Source organism: Halyomorpha halys, unplaced genomic scaffold (assembly GCF_000696795.3).
Source record: "Halyomorpha halys isolate HHAL.00 unplaced genomic scaffold, Hhal_1.1 Scaffold157.1, whole genome shotgun sequence".
In the NCBI taxonomy this organism is placed as follows: Eukaryota; Metazoa; Arthropoda; class Insecta; order Hemiptera; family Pentatomidae; genus Halyomorpha; species Halyomorpha halys.
Window position 1 is genome coordinate 1400265 of NW_027114029.1, and position 21035 is coordinate 1421299.

The window sequence follows — 21035 nt, forward strand, 5'->3', positions numbered from 1 at the left end:
GGATCTTAGACAGGTCGTGTTTTTTTTTCATTAATACATTAGTGAATAACGTATAATTTAATACTTGTTGGGCAGTAATAAATTAAAATTAGCATAAATGAATTGGCACCACCAATATAGGAGTTTTTCATTCAATAGCAATTGTCAAGCACCAACGCTTGGCAATTGCTTATTAAATGAACTATTATGAACTCCCTTAAGTTACACCCTAAGGTATGATCAGCAGTTAATATTGTGAATAATATTTTATACAGATTTCCTTGATAATTTTATTCAATTAGCTCTGGCACAAATAGAGTAAATAAAGTGTTTAAGAAGGAAACATTCAATTATAATTCTCGTTCTAAAACCAGGAAAACTTCTTAATAATCCTGCTTCCAATAGACCTATCAGCTTACTTCCAATCCTTTCAAACTTTTTGAAAAAATCTTCCTAAAACATATCCTATCCTTAGTTGAATCAGAGTTTTCCCACACATCAATTTGGATTCCGCCCAAGGCAGTCTACACTTCAAGAAGCCCTCAGAGATCGTTGACTATGTCTCTTCAGCTCTTGAAAATAAACAATACTGCTCGTGTTTGCTTTTCAAGCTCAAGTCCATATTACCCCTTATTCTCCGCTCCTATCTTTCAAATCGCTCCTTTCGAGTACGCAGTGGTTCTGAGTACTCAAAAATTATCCGGTAAAGGCAAGAGTCCTCTACATCCTCTTCACTGCTGACGTTCCCATCAATCCTGACACGTTTCTGGCAACATTTGCCGTATCGTCGGCTATCCTCTCCTCCCATCCTGATCTTTTAACAGCCTTATCCAATCTCCAAACACACCTCACCCGGATTGACTCGACTTTTTGATTGATCTTACAAACGTGTCGTGTGTTTAAATTTAAACATTTTTTTATATTTAAACACGGCTCAAATCTAACTTAATTTCATATTAGAGAAGGACAGAAATTGAATAAGAGATTTCCCGCAGATGTTATTATATTGGGGGTACTATATCGCCGTCAAAATGGGTACCAGCCTTTTCATTGGATTACAGGAAAAACTCGTTGGTTGACCATATAATTTTCTTGTATGACCTTTGTTCATGAAATAGTATTGGCTTAGATTGTATATTTGATTAGAGTTGGTTTCTTATTTTTGTTTTTCTGTGTTAGGGGCTTTTTTAGTTTTTTTTTAATGAATAAAAAGATAAGCAACTGTTATTCAAGGTGCGAATAACAATCAAAAATGTATTTAACAAGTTTGTTTAGCGAGCTAAAATTCCTTTTAATATGAGTCTTGTACTTAAACACACCTCTGACAGCGTTTTTTCCATTGTTGATAGGCTCTCTGGAACTCTTTGTGAGGTAGGCGTTTAAAGAAATGCTTCCCTATCAAGTCTTTCTCAATTCAGGAAAACGAAAAGAAGTAGCTAGGAGCTGGGTAGGAACTGTTGCCATGATACAGACATATTGAGAAACTACCCATTTTTAAAACTAATTACATTTCTACATTATAAGGCCTCGAGGAAATCTTCTATTAGGCACCTCGGAGGATTGGATTGGAATGGAAAAGTAAGCAAGGTTAGGGTTTGGGTGGTTAGGGAGTTTATAATGGAAGGAATGATAGCTGAGTTTGGTTACTTATAGTACATTAAGGTCTTTATGGATGATTTTATTTGTGACTAAGTATGGATTTTACGAGTAGTATATCATAAAAAATAAGTTTAGCTTTGTTAAGTTCTTTTTTAAGTATATATTCTGTATATACGTAACATATATTTTCAAAGTATATATTCTGTAAATATAGCGCGGTAGCCTCGGGGTAAAGCCCATGGCTATTATAGGGACTCGAGTTCGAACCCGGCCGGGCAGAAAATTGTTTTGTATTACGCTGTAGCCGTGAGTCAACTCCTGTGGGTTCTGGAGCCATCTTAGGGTCACCTAACCACTTAAATTGGGTAAAAATCTGGTGGTCGAGCGTGATTCTGACCAAATCACCTCCTTGCACAACCATTGTACTAACAGAAGTAACAGTACTTTTTTTACAAAGAATATTGTTGTAGCACTACAGATTTTAATTTTAATATTCTGTAAATACATAACATATATTTTTATGAAATAATTCTATATTCGAACCTTTATTCACTCAATGGTCCATATAAGCAATAGTAGAGTTCCCGGTTGTCAAAAATTTGGAAATTTAACAAATACATATTTTTGATATAAATTAACAAACAGAAGAAAACATCAGAAAATCATATTATTTCTACAGAGCTGTATGTAGAAATCGATTGTGTGATGATATTTGAAGATTTTTATTTCAAACCAATCCCGCCTGTTTGTAGCAGAAGGAAGTTACGTGACCCTGCGAACTTAACGCATTCACTGAATAACTAATGTAAATATTAAACTGTAAAATTAAATTGTAAAAATTTATTATTAATTAACATCATTTTACTTCTGTAGATTTTAAATTCTGTATTATTTACCGTTTGGGAAACCCCTTTGAACTGATATATGATGAAAAATATTTATAAGTTCCTGTGACGAAGTTTGAAAATATCGATTACTCTGAGCGGAGGTGACATATAGACACTCGGCCGGCTGTCGGTGCTCGCTCGTCAATCAAACCCTCTAGTTCTACATTATTCTCTTTCGTCTGCTACGATATGATCAGATTCTATCGATGTATAAACACTTATCGATACAAAAATGTATCGCCTTGTTTATCTTTTACTTCGCAAACCTGTAGTGTACAACAACCTTACTCCTGAATTCGCGGTATCTACAAGGCTAGATGTTTATAACACAGACTTTGGGTGATGCAACCTGTGCGTGCTCTGTTATTGTTGATTAATATTTTATATAAAAATGGAAATTAGTAAAAATAAAAGAAAAGGGTATACCTAAAAAAAAATGGCGGGTGTTTTAAAACGTTAAAAAAAAATCTTTCTTTCGGAGCTCCATAACATTAAACAACCGAATAGAACACCATTTAGAGTAGATAGAATTTTCTTAAATATGACCCCTACCAGAGCTTTTTACTTTCAATAAATACACTACAATAGTAATATAATATTGTATGTATGGTATATAATATTGATGAATTCAGCATGGAGGTGGATGCAATCATTATAACAACTCAACCAATCGTACTCCGTTCGTGAAATCGGATAGTCGAAGAATCTGGGAGAGAAGGGGAAGAAGAACTAGTTATTTCACACTGTTTTTTTATTACTTTAATGAAAACTATATATAGCTAATAGTCAAAATTTATAACGAAAAATCAGTAATTATTGAATTTATTTGGGAAAAATATATCTAAGAAATCATTGAGGGTAAAGAAGTCTATTAGAACTCAAATCATGGGCGTACCCAGAAGGGGGCAGCTGCCCTCCCCCTCTAGAAGTAGAAAAAATTATTATTATTTTATTTTTGAGTGAATAATTGTAACAACTAATGAAGTACTGCTATAATTATATATAAATTTATTAAATGTTTGGTTTCATTACCTTTTTTCCGAGCTGAAATGTCATAACCTGATTGACAATGTTCCCCCCCCCCCCCTCAAGTTTTGATCCTGGCTACGCCTTTACTCAATTGAAGCTAGTTTAATTTCCTATAAAGTAGTTGTTAAATTAACAAGATGTTTTTAACCATTAGACTTACAGATGTCTGCCGACACTTACATTAAAGCTAGTTTAATGGAATATAGAGTTATTTATGATGTATTTCTTCCTAGAAAATAATTTCACAATATGTTAATTTTTTTAAAAATGGTTTGATTTATGAAAAAACTATATCTCAAGAATTATTAGATATACAAATATCTGTTAGCAGCACATTAAAGCTAGTTTAAGAGATTATGAAGTAGTTTATAATTAGTACTTTCGTAAGAGTAGCAGTTACCAAAATAAATTTTAAAAAATGTTGTTTTCTCAATGTCTTGAAAAGAACGTTCGATTTATCAAATACTAACTTAATATTCAATTAAAAACTTATTAGACGTATAGATGTCTGTGAGGGCTCATTTTAGAGTATGATTGATTCTACATTATGTGATTTGATGTGTTTTTTTGTTGTTTGTTTTTTTTTTTGGCTTATAGGTAGTTTTAAATGTATGGAGCTCGGAATGAAAAATGAACGAACAATTTATGATTTAATGAAACTTCAAAAGGCATTTTTAATACTTCAATATTTATATAAGGACATTGACTAGTTAAAAATTGAACCATTTTTATAAAGCAAAAAATGCAAAAATTATTTGTTTTTTTTTTTACTTAAAACATTTCTAAAATGATTTTTCATTTTCGGAACAGCCACTATTTTTCATTCGCCCTGCAATGGTTGGCAGATTCATCATTTTTGAAGCTTAACTAACATATTGCCATCTTAATCTATCAATAAAAAAAATCATCTAATATATAAAACATATTGCCATCATTTTATTTGTCATGGTTGGTGCCTTGTAGAACGTTAGCTGGTTCTTTATTTATCGAATAAATATTATTGTAAATGGATGGATGTTATTTGTACGGAAATGTGCAATGCATAACCGGTCCATCTCACATAAATATGGAACAACATGTAATTCTAAACATATTTCGTCTCGAAAAAATGTAGGAACAGAATCCGTATTTAAATTTTAAAGTCATTTTTCGTGATATCATAACGACAGTAAATACGTTTTTCAAACAATTTAATTCAATAGATTAATCAGTTTTTACGAACGTATTTATCAATTAAATCATTGTATCAAGTATAAAGCAATACTTTAACTAGCCAATTTTTCAATATAAATCATGCGTTTGCCGGCAAAGAGGTAGTTAAAAAGAGGACAGAGAGGTATAAGGCGGACTATCCACCGAGATCCCAAGATCCAGCTACATTAAAAACAAGATCCCAGGGGATCACCTTGGATCCTGGGCCGTCCATTCATCTCCACTCCTCGGGCTTCCAATGCATCCCGTCTCTCTCTACTGCCTCTTGTCGGGAGGATTTTTTTTTTTAAATCGAAATTGGATATCACGAGACCAATTATAATAGTTAAAATTTTTATTCTTAAAAATTTTTAAATCGTTTATAGTTCATTATTTAATAATTATATGTATATATAAACAGGTTCTTACATTTGTATAGATAGATCAACAGATTCACAACAAAAAACTACACCATATTTCGTAGGGCGCCCTCTGAAGAAAATTGTATTATTCGAATAATATTATAATATGTCATCCATATTTTTATCCTATAATAAATAAATAAATCTGTACCGCTACAACCTCTGAAGGGTCAGAGGCCAACGGTTGTGCTAAGAGGTGACTTAGTCGCCTTTTTCGAACAACCAGATTTTTCCCCAATTATGTGTATCAACACTATGAGATTGGGTGGACACCAGGGGCTCTTGAAACCACAGGGTTAACTCAAGGCTACTGTGGAAGAATAAATAATTATCTGTCAAAACTAGATTTGAACCCGGGCCCTTGGAGTTAGGACAGTGTATTTTATGTTTTTATACTAAAGGAAAAAATTTTTTTTTTTTATAATGAAATTGTTATTTTATATCAATTGTTATTTATTTATTACTGATGCCAAGTATCATTTTTCATAGCTTGTCTTGTTTGTGTTTATAAGGAAATATTAGCTAAATTATATAGTGGATTTTTTATTGAAATGGAAATCCTTTTTTTCTCTCCCATAAATACAAATTAAAGACTTCTCTGCTGTTTATGTACCGCGACACTTGCGAAGGCGATTCAGGTCTTTTGAAATTATTGTAAAGATGATAATAGAAAGCTACTGGGCTTTATAAAGGGCCCATCTAGGCAATCGCCTAGATCTGCTTTTAGGAACAGGAGGATTTTGAGATGCAAAAAAGTAGGAAAAAACCTATTGCAGTGAGTAAAAAATTATGGATTCTAAGGCCAAACACTCAAGATATAGATTTGAAACACGTTTGATAATATGAAGTATATGCTACTTATGTTTTGCTAACGGTAGTTAAAATTGCCGTATCAACCACAATAACCATTTATTAAAAAATTATATAAATACAAGCCTGTCTTTGAAAAATCATAGTATTATGATTAATATGATAATACTATAATTAAATAAATAAATTTAAATAATATAAATAATGATTAATACTATGATAAAAATAAAATAAAATAAATAAATTAGACAAATTTAATTAATTTTGTTAATTAAAAAATTACGTTTAATCCTATGTTGAATAGGGGAAAAAAATCATTGAGAGTTTAAAATAAACACGATTGAAGACAAGTGATGTCAAACTGCAGCCTCCTGGATCTGTTTACTCCTTCAATGTTTGCCCAAACAAAGAACCCTCACTTTTTCAAGAACCTCGTGTTGTCTTTGGTCAAGTGTTACCACACCCTTCCGGCCAGCGACCACCGGAGCTGTCTCAATGGCTTCTTTTTAATAATCGAGAAATGAATAAAGTCAAAATCACATTAAATAACAAATTACAAAATTTAAGATTTTAATGATTACTATCGAATATAGTACTTTTTTGTTACTATTTACTTATTTTATGTTTCTGACAAACATAAACTAAATATAAACTAGTAAATAGTACCATCTTTGGAAGAAAACAATTTTTTTTATGAAAAGTCTGCCCAGTATATGGATCAGTAAAGTTTCATTATCATTTCTATTTCATGGATTATTATATATATTCCTATGTTAGTGAATTGTCCTTTGAGAATTCTAACATACGCCCATTTAAACTAACTTCCAAATTTCCTCAAAATTTGGGCCAAATGGCTTTTAGAAGATTGGTGTGCAGAAAAAAATAAGTTTACGCAAGCGTAAGCAAAAGTAGCAGCCTGAATGTAATCAAATCTATATCGGCGTAAGTTGCTATCAGTCCGAAAAATTTCTCAAAATAGATTAAAACCGGATCAACGATTCGATCTATTATTTCCGAACACAAATTTGATAACAGACCGACATGGAAACACGGTCATATCAGTTCCTAGTTCAGTTTCAGTTTCCAGGGTTTGACTTTACCAGATCTGTTCAGTTCTCACTGTTGGCCCTTGTAACCCTGTGTCCAGTTCGTTGTAGCTTTTTTTTTTTTTTTTTTTTTAAGTTTATGTTAAATACCTACCTGGTATTTCTGTAATAGGAGAGTATAGGCAGCTTCCCTAATGTGAGCATGTCTTTGTCCCACAAACACGTGAAGTTTTATAAATTTCAACGAACTCGACAACAAAATCGTGATCCTTGGACATATCGACTGCTGTATTTGTACACACTGGACAAGATTTTCAAGGGAACTGACGTGAGCGAACGGACTCAGGCGTGACGCATTTGTTTACACTTAAAAATTCTATGAAATGAAATGAAACAAATAGGTCTGACTCTACCTTCAGTTCTCACGTCTCCGTTTCTGTTCCACTTTTTTACTTATAGGAAAAACTGACAGTTTGACTGAAACTGTTAATACCTTAAAACGTGCTTAAGACGTATAATCCAACCGGAATTGTTTGAATCTGAGGACAATTCTTAAAAAAATCTTTACTATTTGGATTCAAACCTCCCCTATCTATAGTGGTAAGGAAGCAAAAATAATTATTTATTTATATGTGTGTGTACCTACAGGTAGTTGATTGTTAAGTATAAATTTAAAACTTAATGTGTTTTGTAGAAAACTAACTGAAATTAATTTTAATTAGTAATATGTATTTTCGTTAGTAATAAGTAGTAATGAGAAAATAATGATGAAGTTAGCACTGTGGCTAAGGCATTGGACTCTAGAACTCCCAGCCCCAGGATTATTGGGACTGGCTTAAAATTTATATCTGTTACATCAGCAGTGAATTAGTGGAGAGACCGTCCGTGGGTGTCACCATCGACAAATTAGTCATTTTATTCTTTAATGTGAAGAAAACCAGATTATTGAGGTTAGATAATGTCAAAATCACTTCAGTATATAAACGGTTGTTTGGTCTTGTTTTGGTCATTAACTCCTATAGATTATTATAATTATAAAGGAACACACACACATACATTAACGGACGCTTAAAAAAAATAATAAAAATTAAAATTACAAGATAATTACACTAATAAAATTTTTTTTAAATTAAAATCGTAAAAAGGCTATGATTTGAAAAGAAGGCGATGTGCTTCTAAACACCATTTGACTTAAGGTTTTAGTTTCATGTAGATTGTATTTTTTTTTTATCCAGTATAATTTCGTTCGGAAGATGGCGTTATCCATTTAGCTGGACTATTTCCTTATCCTAAAAACATTTACGATCAATTTTATCTTATATAGTGAGCACATACCGCTATACAATTAAAAATGAATGAGTCTGAATAATCAATTTTTAAAAAGGGACATAACTATCCTTTAGCGAATTCTATATTGTATTGTTCTCCTTATGCTTGAAACCTTGAGTTCGGGATGACTATAATGAAAAGGGAAGAAACTGATAAGTATTTATAAATTGGTCGAAATATTTGTACATTTATTATATATTTTTCCAGCTTTGTTAGTTGGTAATTATTTACATTATTAGAGCCGTTATTAAATAAATATTAGAGCCGTCTGTAGCTTTGGGGGTTGTGTCATAGGTCTTTGCTTACCTTTCTAGTTGAAAAATAGTTTGTAGTAGTTGTATTATTCTTTTAGTCGGCCTCAAAATGGTACGAACTGTGACAATCTTTTCACCAGTTCACAAGATATAAAGCCAACGAAAAAAAAAAAATAAATAAAATATTGCTATAAAATAAGAGTTATTCCTGACCTAATAATATATCCCTCGAAAACCGAGTTATTTCGCTGAAAAAAAAAATCAGTAATGATGCTTAACGTTTATTTCAAGTACTTGTAAATTATAAACTAATAATTAATGTTTACCAAGATACATAAAATGTTAATGATCAGTTTTCAACTTTTTTGTTCAAAATCATGGACGTATAAATTTTATTGATCGATTTGGCCGAAAAATTAATTCTCAAATTCAATCTTTGACAAGAAACACGAAATGGTTTCATTGATTTATTTGTACGAGCGCCTCTGTGATTTACTTACACCTATAATATGTAATATAGTACTTACCCCTCTTGAGCTTCTCGAGAGGCTCGTGGTGGGAGATGGGCTCGTGGTGCAGTAGCAACGGCTGCTCCAGGCTGCTGCTGCTCTCTGGGACCTGTCCACCCCCGGAGCTGTTCACCAAGTCCTGGAGGCAGAGGCTCGACTCAGGCATCGAATCCATCACCAGTCATCCTGCCAACAACAATGGTCTCGTCTTAATACCACTAAGGACGACAAAGTTAGTTTGATATGATTGAGAGGGTAAAGGAAACCGATTTTGGATTCGTTTTAAGTTATATTTATAATAGGAATGAGGAGCTGATGGAACTGTTTGGGGGAACCCAACTTCGTGGCTTTAGTGAAAAGAGCACGAATAAAATGTATAGGACGCGTTGAGAGGAAAGCGGGAAAATGAAAGTCCCCTGATCAGATGTTTGGACGATGCGGAAGAGAATCTAAGGTGGTTAATTATTGAAAGATGGAGAGAGGAAGAGAGAGCAAGAGATCACGGAGATTGGTTGGCTGTGGCGGAGAAGTTTCTTGTAGGTAGTGTAGTGCCATAATAATAATTGGGTTATATTTAGTTCAAAGAGTGACACTATTATCTTTAATAATGACTTTCAATGACTAATAATTACAAATGAATGCAGCTTTAAACCCTTTTTACTGTCGTATTGGTAGCAGATGGTTGACCGTATGAAGTAGATTATAGGAAGATAGTCCGGATGGCGGTCAATATAGGTTTCAACATAGTAAAAGAAATCTATTTATTGTCAACCAACGTTTCGTCCAACTTTGCAAGGGTTAGTCAGGGCTGTCAGATTGAAACACAGCGGACTGACCTTCAATCTGACAGCCCTGACTAACCCCTGCAAAGTGGGACCAAACGATCAACTTTTTACTTTCACTTACGTATATACAGAATATTAATTATCCTTTGTCCAAATAGCCTAGTCTCGTAAAATGGTCTAGGTGTGTAAAGGACGAAAAGTCGTACGAAACAGAAATTACGTATTTAAGTATATATTCCTGGGATGTGGCAGGGACTTTTTCGATGAAATGGACGAACTTCTCAAAACTATTTTGATTAGACCCGCCATGTTAATGTACAATTAACGGTGTTTAATGCCAGCAACTCATTCTCGTTGAAATAGCCTGACAGGGTTTTAATGCGTATTTTTCATAAAATCATCCTCTACAGTACCTTTGATTTTTTTTTTTTGAGAAAATAAACTAAACTCTCATCGTTTAAAAAAAATAATGTTCTCTTACAATATATTTTTTGAGGTTACAAACTTCCAACTTGAATATCTTTTATTTTAAATTATCATATGTAAAGCATTTTTTTTTCTGCTAAGTAGATGATGACATAATTTCCCTTTGTTTTGTAGATTGACTAATTATGGGGTTTTTAAAAAAAGGAAAAAAATGGAAACATCCGATTCGAATGTGCTTTTTAGTAAAAATTTTAGCAATATAGTCCTAGACCGTTCTAAGTTCTGTGATACATAAACTATATCTGCATGGTATCATGAACAGTTATATTTACCATCAAATCATTTTTAAGTGATCGATATTTGGCAATGAAAGTTTGTGAAGAACGTCCTAGTCCAATTTTTACATCTGGGATTTTACAAGGCGCAGTGCTATATCCAATATTGTTTTCCATTTGTACTGGTGATATTGTTAGGACTAAGTATCATAATGCTACAGTAACAGCTTCTATTATTAAGTAGTAGATTAAAGATAGCAGTCAATGCAGACAAACGAAGTGCTTGCGTTTATCTTTCCAAAAAGAAATCTTCAATAAAATATTTTTATTTTGTAATATTACAACATTCTGTCATATTTTCAGAAAATGGTAATATGAATGATCGAGCTCATTTACATTACATTTACAAATATATAAATTAAATGATAACGAAATAAGAAATAGAAGGAAAATAAATAAATAAAATTTAAGTAAAATAATATTTTAACCACAGTCATTTCAATTTACAATGTTTACATTGAGCCTGGGGTGCTCCGAACCGAACTCTTCCCCTCACTTATGGAAGAAAGGGCAGGACTCCAGAAGATCCCAGTGCTTCTCTCACAACAACACAGGTATTAAAAGCCAGTAAAAGATGAGTGAAAGCGCTAGCTACAAATAAATAATTACAAAAATAGATGATGACAGACTAATGCACTTTAATAAGTGGGACTGGAAGCCTAATATATGTCTCGAACAAACTAGTTGCGTTTAATGATGATAATTACTCATCTTCCACTGGCTTTTAATACCAGTGACGTGGCTGTGAGAGAAACACCGGGATCTTCTGGAGTCCTGCCCTTTCTTCATTAATTGTGGAGAGCTTGGTTCGGAGTACCCCCAGGCTCAATGTAAATAGGAATGATTGTGGTTAAAATATTATTTTTTTTTTTTTTTACTTTATTAAGTTTATTCACAACTGTAAAAGTATTTTTACAACCAGCGAATGAGATGGAGAGAGAGAGAGAGAGAAAAAAAAAAAAAAAAAAAAGTCATGAAGGCATGAAGGTTAAGGTCATCCAATGATGTCTCTCCATTAAAATTGAAATTTAAAAATCAATTTAAGAGGTCCCTATTCCAGCTCCTTCGTAAACGTCGTCTCGTATCTGCTAAGTCGAGTGTTGATAGTCCTTGAATTAAAGGGTCAGTGTGTGTTGGAAGTGCGTCGTGAAACCGTTTATATAATGATTTAATGGTTGTTTGTACGTAGGCAGTTCGTAAGTCTTTGTGTAAGTTCTTGTTACTGATGTAGGGGGGAGCACTACTGATCAGTCTTAGTAATTTTGATTGAAACTGTTGCAGTTTCAGTAAGTTAGTTATTATTTTACTTAAAGTTTAATTTTCCTTTTTTATTTATTTACTTTAATTGATTCATTAATATTATTTTTTTGTATTTTATTTATTCTTTTGTTATCATTTAATTCATATATTTGTAAATATGGTGTGAATAAGCTCTATCATCCATATTATCAACGTCTCTAAATATAAGACAGATTACACAATAATAAAAAAAATTTAATTTATAAAAATACGTCCGACTTCGAATGTAAAATTCTAATATTGTATTATATTATATTATTTCCAAAATATAAAAACAATAGAAACAACATAACCAATTCAACATAACGTCGTTGGCAATCATTGCAAAATCGAATATTACAAAGGAAACATTGATACAAAAAACTTTAAACTTAAAGCGCGACAACAAAACAAAACTCCTAATAATTAAGATTATCCTAACTAAAAGATGTAATAGCCAACAGGAATCTGTGAAAAATGCTACAATATTTGAATTTCATTCCTTTAGTTATATTTTAGTATGTAAGTGGACTTAAGAAGAAGGTGAGTATTAATTAACACTTTGATCAGTTGACGAAAAGTGCGATGCTGATAATAAGCTCTCTTGAAGTGCAAATCTGCAGAAGAGGATGAACAGAATTGTCAGAAAATAAAAGAAGAAGGTAATATTAAAAAAAAAAAATTATCCCAATTGTCTCAACCTTCTTTATTAACATATAATTACATCTCCAGCCTTCCAACGACAAGCATTGTGTTGTTAATTTAGTTAATGATAGTAGAATATAAAAAAAATTGAAAGATAGAATTTATTAATAAATTTTAAAAAGTGACAAATAGGTTCGTGTTAACCGTATTAATTGACTTGGGGATAATAATAGCCTGTAAATTTTAATAAATTAATGAGAGGCTGTGATACTAAAATTAAGATTGTCCTTGATGGTGGCCGGATCGGCCGAAACGTAGAACTTGCAAAATGTTTTAATAAAGAAGGTTGAAACAATTTTTGTTATTACTAATAATACTAACATCACAAACAAGATAGTAAAATAACATTTTAAAAAACTAATTATTCCTTTTACTATAATAGTGTTATTCTTTGGACGATCTAGATGATATCAAATGTCATTCATGCATGTTCTGAACCTCGAGAAACCGGTAATGAGAATCTAATCCATTCGGTTGTTCTCTATCATATTTAAAAAATAATCGACCCAAAAACATTTAAAAGTGAAATGAATTATCTGTAATTGATTTTAACGGAAAAAGAAGAAAGTTCATACCAATATCATTTTGTTTTTTTATCATTGTGTTTAAATTACGTCTGAAGATAAATCAACTAATGGCATTGTTTTTTGCCTTCAATGGTATGTCTACTTAGCGAGAGACATAAGGCAAACCTCGTAAGGTTAGTGCAACTCGCATTTTATTTGTACTTGGAAAAAAGAAAGAATTGCAACTTTGAATGAAGTATTTGACATTCGGATATACTGGACACAAGACGGCTAATGTGAAACAGTTAATCTAAGTTGAATAAGAGACAAAATAAAAGTTGTGTCATGACCGACCGTTTCGAGCAAACAGAAACATTGTTTTTTTCTTTATTTTTTTTTTCTGTCGGTATGACAAACAGGCCGGGCGAGATAAGCTATCTTTATGGGCTACGGCATTTGTCACCGGTTAGTACAATTGTAAAATAACACCTTTATTTCGGAGGAGGGCTCCTGTAGTGTTTTTTTCTTTAAATATAAATAAATAACATTTTTCACGGAGGTTCGCTACAGAATGGTCAAGGGTGGGGGACGGCATCGTCCATTTTTTAGGATCGATGGTAACAGAATTTTTTTCTTTATATTTAACTGCCAGAAATACCAAAAGTAAACAGGCTGGCCCTTTTAAACCGTAAATTTAAAGGAAGAAGATTTTATATAATTTATAAAAGAGGATTTTTCACGCATTTATCTCTCATTAATTCTGATGAATAATTTATTAAAATTAAAGATGAAGGTAGAATAAACAAAATAAAATAAAAAAAAAAAGTTTAATTATTTTAAATCTAAATGAACCATATTTAATGTAATGATGATCGTTTATGACAGTTTTAAATGGAATATTTTTTTATTTTATTTATTTTAATAATAAATTTTTATTTAATCTATATGTTAATTATAAAATGAAAAAAAAAATGAATCAATCAAATTACTTCATTTAAAACATATCGAATTAGAACGAATAAATAATTTATTTATCATACACTAAGTCAGTCCACAATTGCGCTATAGTAATAATAAAAACAATCTAAACAGTAAAATGACAATTAGTACTATTTATTAAAACAAAATATAATTTAGAGAACAGATAAAGAAAATTATTTTAATCGTAGATCTAGCTTTTTACTTCACTAGGTGAAAGAGGAAACACTTAATTAAAATTTTCGTGCTGCCCAAATGCATCGAGTTGCCTCATGCACAGCATAAGTAACATTAGTAAAAAAAATTTGTTTTAAAACTTATATAAATAATTACAGTTTATAAATAAATGAAATATGTGTATACATTTTGTTAAAATCAAATTATGAGAATCATATCTTAATTACAATGTAATGTTTATTTCCTCATATTTTAGAGCTCAGGTGTTGATTTCAATGATTCCAAGAAACTTGAAAAAAGCACTCGATTTTTGGTTATAAAATCTTAGGGAAATTTGGGCCGGAAAGTTTAATTTTTTTTTATTTTCAATAATGTGACACAAATCTGAATTTATATATGTGTAAACACACATATGTACATATATGCATATAAACACATGAGGTTGTATAATAAATATATAGATTACATGCTTGAATAATTGACATCAAATGGTTTAAAATTTCAAGTATTATTATGAATCAAGGTAAATAATAATAATGGTTATACAATTCCATTTCTGAAATTAGCAGTCTAACCTTAAGTCTTAGACTTTTTTTCATGAATCAATTACTTTGCCGGAATCTAATCGAGAAACATAACATAAATTTTTTGGTTTAAGAATTGTAAATATTTTTAAACTAAAGTAGATATATTTTCGTTCAGTGATAACAATAAATGCAAATTAAAAATAAAATCTGATTTAAAAGGCGACCCAGCAACTTCAGCAAATAGCGCGATCTATTATCTGTTGATGATAACTGAAACCTTCACCCAGTTCTTATTTTATAACACCTACGTTGGGAGTACATTTCTAATAGTGATCTTCGGGATGAGCTTGATAGCAATCTTTAACGGAAATTAAAAGTTATCGAATATTGACATCATATCCAGTATATAAAAAAAAATATTATAAGCCCTAGAAAAGGTTGGTATTAATGGTATTGTGTGACAGGGTTTTACTCCTATAACCATTATTTTTAGAAACACAACTTCAAAGTAACAATTTCCTATTTAAGTTCTCTCTATTTAAAACTATATCACACAGCAGTGAGTAAGATCATTGCGTTTTTAACCGATGCCACTGGAATTAACTTGGAACCTAAACCAATTTGAGTGGTTTCTTAGGAAAAAAAAATTGTTCAAGAAATTTATCCTAACATTTACGAATAGTCATTTATTTAGAAAAAAAATATTAGGAAAATGAACTAAATTTATCGAGCCACTATTTAACAACAGAGTTGGTAAACGTACTTCAAACTATATAGTACCAAATCTGTTCAATCGCGTAGCAGAAGATTTATTAAGCATATCAATTACAAAGAAAACTAGAAAAGTAATATTTGATTGGGTCATTCTTACTTCTATGAATACCTTATTCTGATTCATCAAATGACCATATCTACCTGTAGCTTTTTTAACTCCACTTAATGACCTCGATTCATTATATTACGATTTAAATTTGCTATGTATGTGTGTTTAATTATATATTATTATTTATATATACTTAGATCCTCATTTCTATCCTATTGTTATATCATTTTGGTTTATTGTATCCTTTTGCTTTTTAGTTTTAATGCTCCTTTTTTTTTTTTTATACTTTATATGAGATGTTACATATTGTATATGTTATTGTACATTATATATTTTATTCTTTTTTTATATTTTATATTGTATTTTTATTTTTAATAAAGTTCACTCCATACTTATTATGAATTCATTAGCTCATTATTATTAATTTATTATTTGTAAATTCGTATCATTATTATTCACTTTATAAGTTCTTTCATTTATTTTTGTATTTAGTATTTAATTTTATTTTGTTAATTGATTTATTAGTTTTATCGGTAGAAATTAATTCTTATCGTACTGTTCTAGCTTTCTCCTAGATATATTATTTCCTGTAGCAATCACCACACCAATAATCAAAAGTGTAACTAACTGATATTTCATTTATGTTTATCATTTTTTATTTTTATATTGGATATATTTTTCTAATAAATAAATAAAAAGGAACCTTATCAAACCGAGGCAAAAATATAACAATAATATGAATAAATCAAAAAAATCATGATTAAATCACTAAGAAAAAACTAATGCTAGTTATGAATACACAATTAAATTTTGAAAGTAAAGATAATATATTAGTCCTAATCCAATTCAAAATTTGATTCTAACTTAGATTCTCATAATCAAGAAAATTACCTCTTAAAAATTATAAAATTTTATAAATAGCTAAAGAATTTTTTTTTGTATATCGAAAATCATAAAAATAGCGATTGCATCAACACCAGTCTAATAATCTACACCAAACTTGAGTATGTAGAGTATGTACTCTAAAAAGTGCCTATAAAAAATGTATTTTTCTATAATAATATTTGATGTAATACATTTTTGAGGTTGGGTGTCATACAACAGACTACAAGTGCATTCGAAGTGCAGTGTTTGCCCTGATAGTATAAAACTGATAACCCCCTTGTTCTAAATGTTCCTCGAAAAGCAATGACGTTACATTGAAAAGGTTCAGTCTGTTGTTCTCAGATGTGAATGGATTATTACAGATTATAAAGGGTGTAGTATCAAGATACGTTTATGTTTATGATTGTTCATTTTTTTTATATTGGATTAGAATGCTAATGGAAAATTTAATATCTTATAAAGTGGATAAAAATCTTTCATTAGCGAACTTTTCTAATCATTTTATTTCTATATACTACACATATAAATTAATATTCAAGCAACATAAAAGATAGAATTAGTGGGAAAGATAGAAAACGTATACAAATTAAATTGTAAAAATTATATATATGAAAAACATAAAAAATGTTACGGACAAGAATAAATCAACACCCAAGTTACTGCAAAAATTATATAAATAAACATGCAACAGTACTGGCAGGACACAGTATTGAAAAAAATTCTCAGGACTTGTGACAGTGATGAGTTTAAATTGTAAAAAGGAACAATTCGTGAGCAAAATTATAAATCTTATCTACCTTATAAAATATATTTATAGAAATAAAATCAAATATAGAAAAATAAATTTTGGATAATAGGAGTGTTTATAAAATGTTATTTAAAAAAAAATTATCTCATTTTAATTTTATAAATTTAATTATTCTAGTTAGATGCTTTATTTTTGCTTCAACGTGTATCTGTTGTATTTAACTTCTCATCCATCTTTAATGTATACAGGAGCTGATTTTTTTTTAAGCATGCGCCTAGTTTTATTTATTTATTTATTTGTCTCCTTTATTATATATTTGAGAATTATTTTTTTTGTTCCAAGAGAATTTGATTTTTGTTTTACATTTTTTTTTTGTTCTTTAATTTTTTTTTTTTAATAATCTTAATATCATAGCAATAACATTTTTCAATGTTAACTTCAATACAAAGAGTAAGTACAATTTTATATGAGCCCCTCTTGGAAGAGAAAAAAACGAAGATTAAAAATAAAATAGACATGATTAAAAGTTGAAACAATAAATAATTCATTATGGTAGTAAAAAAATTTAATTTCAGAAATATGTCAAAATTTGTTTAGCAGGACAAAGAACCTAGGGGGGGGGGTGTGTAGAACATCAATTAATTGAGTACAAGTAAATGGCTTTTCTCAATATTTAATTGGTGATCGTTATCAATATACAATAGGTCAATATAATTGTGAATAATATTAATATTGAAGTGAATATAACATTGATAAGAGTTAACTTCTTCTAATATAAGGTTGATAAGAGTTAACTTTTTTTAATATAATCATTTTTAGATGAACTAGATAATGGACGGGATGTCCGACACATTGTCCAGGAGATGAAATAAAGTGAGATAAGAAGTAATGAAGGTTTTATTCCTTAAGAAGAAAACAAAGAAATGAAAAAATATAATTATATATTTTTTATATGTTTGCCTGTTAAACCCTCCTTTTTTGACTTTCAGATGGACATAGTCCCCCAATGTAAATGGTCACTCTCCACTCGCCAAAAAACCTACATTTTTTTAAAAATTTTAATTTGATTTTGCTTTTTCAAACACTGACATGTGATTTATTTCTTTTAGAATTATGAAACCTTCTCCAACGCACCAGGATCTAGAATCTCTAATAGAATATGGTATATTTTTTGACGTTTTCATATTAAACATAAAACCTGAAAACGATTTAGTATTGGCTAAAATTTCTATAAGGCCGTAAATCACAAACAATCTTTCACTTTTTCTTCGGATTAATTCTCATTTAGCTGAGTGATACTTAGTAGTAAAAAACATATTATTATAAAATAAAACCACGTTGAAAGCTGTACCTTAAATATAAATTCAGAGGCATCAGTTTGAAAATATTCAAAGTCATTTTTTTTTTTATTTCGATTCTTGTTAAAGAAATTAACAAATAAAAATTTTAACGAAATTAGTAAAAAAGGTAATTTTCCAAAGAAGCCCTACTGCACCAATACCCTAACCGGATTTACGTCCTTAAGAAACGACAGAATTGTTGCGGTATAAACTCCTTTTAAAATTTGATTTCCTGATAGGAAACATTATAAAATGTGCACCGTTTCATTGGATATTTCAGTCAGGTGCGTTGATTTAGATAAGGTTAGAAAATCAAGAATTTCCTTAATGAAATAGACCACATGCCATTGTTTAAACCTGCAAATGACAGCATCCATAAATATTTTTTTCTTGTATTTACTTATATGATTTTTTGTTTGTGATAGAACTGTATTTATTGATAGACATTACACCCTTGTGGGCGATAGTTAATAGTGATGAATGATCACATACTTAATAAAAGAAAATAAGAATGATAAATAAATGAAAAAAAACGGTACATAAAAATAAATAAAATCTCTCTTAAAATATATACAAACAGAAGGATAAAGAAAATGAACATAATCAAACTATTTGCAGGAAAAAAATATATGCTGTTTAAAATTCGATTTTGTACAAGGAAACATCATGAAAAATACCCAATTCAAATCGAAATTCCGGAGTTCAGTGCAATAGAGAAGGTTGGAAAATTAACAATACCAATGAAAGATTGACTACATTATGATCCAGCGAAAATCAAATCAAAATTTTAAAAACTTTGAATGATAGCGGTTCATTTAATTGAAGGCCTTAGGGCAAGGATATGACAAGTCACGTGGCGAAAATTGGACAGTAGAGAAGTTTAAAAAAATTCTACCATTCTTAATTTAAGGTTCTAGATTGTCCATATGCCATAACATTATAGTTAAACATGTTAGAATTACGGTGTTCGACAAACAAACTAAATAAATATATGAGCAATGGAGGAATTACACATATAATTCTTATTGTTTACAAAATTGTAGCTTGCCACATTCTTCGTTTTTTAAGTGTTAAATATACCAAACAGGCATTGTGAGAAAAACTGTACCTATATTTAATACAGATATTAAATCTTATACACTATCAAGCTAGATACTATGGTAAAATATATTAAAAATATTAAAATTAATTATAATACCAATGCTAAATTTATACGTCAACGTTAATTATAAGTCGGTTTATCTAAATATTTTTTAATTCTTGTTTTTTTAAAGAATTGTAATCGATTTTTACTTTGCTAACAATCCGTTTGATTATAACAAAGAAGGACGAACTATTTCTAAACGTATATTTAAACTTAATTAAACATAAGGTTATAGAACAACTCTGCAGTTTATAAAATAAAATTATACAGATATTATTTAGATTTTCTATTCAAGAGGTGTGGGAATCGATCGAGCTTAGTAATCGATTATATGTTCACTATCGATAAACTTGATCCTCAATAAACAGATAGTATATCTTGAGCTACTGGTTACAAATGGACTCAAAGCTTGTAAACTCTCAAGCTACAAACGTTTTACTGTTATTCCAAAATATCTGGGCGATATATTTACTTGTCTTGTTTGAGTGTTAGTGGTTTATTGTATATTGTGCTGTGGATGTACTTTGTGGATAATTATTATGTTGAGCGACATCAAATGGTATTGTATAGAAGTTTATAATATGAGTTTTTAAATGCTAAATGTAGCACATTTTATTGACAGGCAAAAGTTAAAAATTGTAATAACGTTATAATAAAGAACATATTATTATAATATTGTTTTTATTAAATACCAAACTGATTTTAAATAAAAGTAAGTTAATGATTGTTTTATAAACTAATTATTGCTTTCAAACTTAATTTGCTAGGAACAGAGGATGATATTAGTTACTTATATTTCTTAATTCTGTCATGACATTTTGACTGTTGGTGATTTAAATTAACTATTGTTAATATTATTTATTCCTATTTAATTTAAATGGAATTACATAATATTCGTTTTTGAATTCTTATTAAATGTAATAATAATATCAACAGTAATTTCCAGTTTTTGTACGACCATAAAGTTTTGTAATGAGGACCATACTTTTAAGTTTTTTGTTGGTTGAAATTTAATTGCCAAAAACCGTTATTCATTTTGTTTATTTCTGATAATCATTTCCAGATCACAAATATTTCATTCACTAAACACAAAACCGACACTTAATAATGCTATAAATAATATATAATTCTGATCAATTGGCCCTTTAAATAATCTATTGATTGCATACAGATTGTGCAATCAATCTTCCAATAAGGGCCATTAAATGAAAATGAATCATTTAACTTTATTTTTTAACTTCAAATTTTTTTTTTTTATTCGTCATTAACTTTTATTGAATAATCAAAGAATCTTAAAATAAAAACATCCTAAATTTGTTATAT

The 21035-nt window shown here is 29.9% G+C and overlaps 1 protein-coding gene across 3 annotated transcripts in view; it reads right to left on the bottom strand.

The window, feature by feature from the left end:
- Ptx1 (pituitary homeobox homolog Ptx1) overlaps positions 1 to 21035 on the bottom strand; it is a 105326-nt gene that overhangs the window by 72265 nt on the left and 12026 nt on the right. For all 3 annotated transcript variants that reach the window (XM_014417479.3, XM_014417476.3, XM_014417477.3), the window contains exon 2: positions 9074 to 9241. In XM_014417479.3, the coding sequence (XP_014272965.1) occupies positions 9074 to 9230 (157 nt within the window). In that variant the 5' untranslated portion in view covers positions 9231 to 9241. The remainder of the gene's footprint in view (positions 1 to 9073; positions 9242 to 21035) is intronic.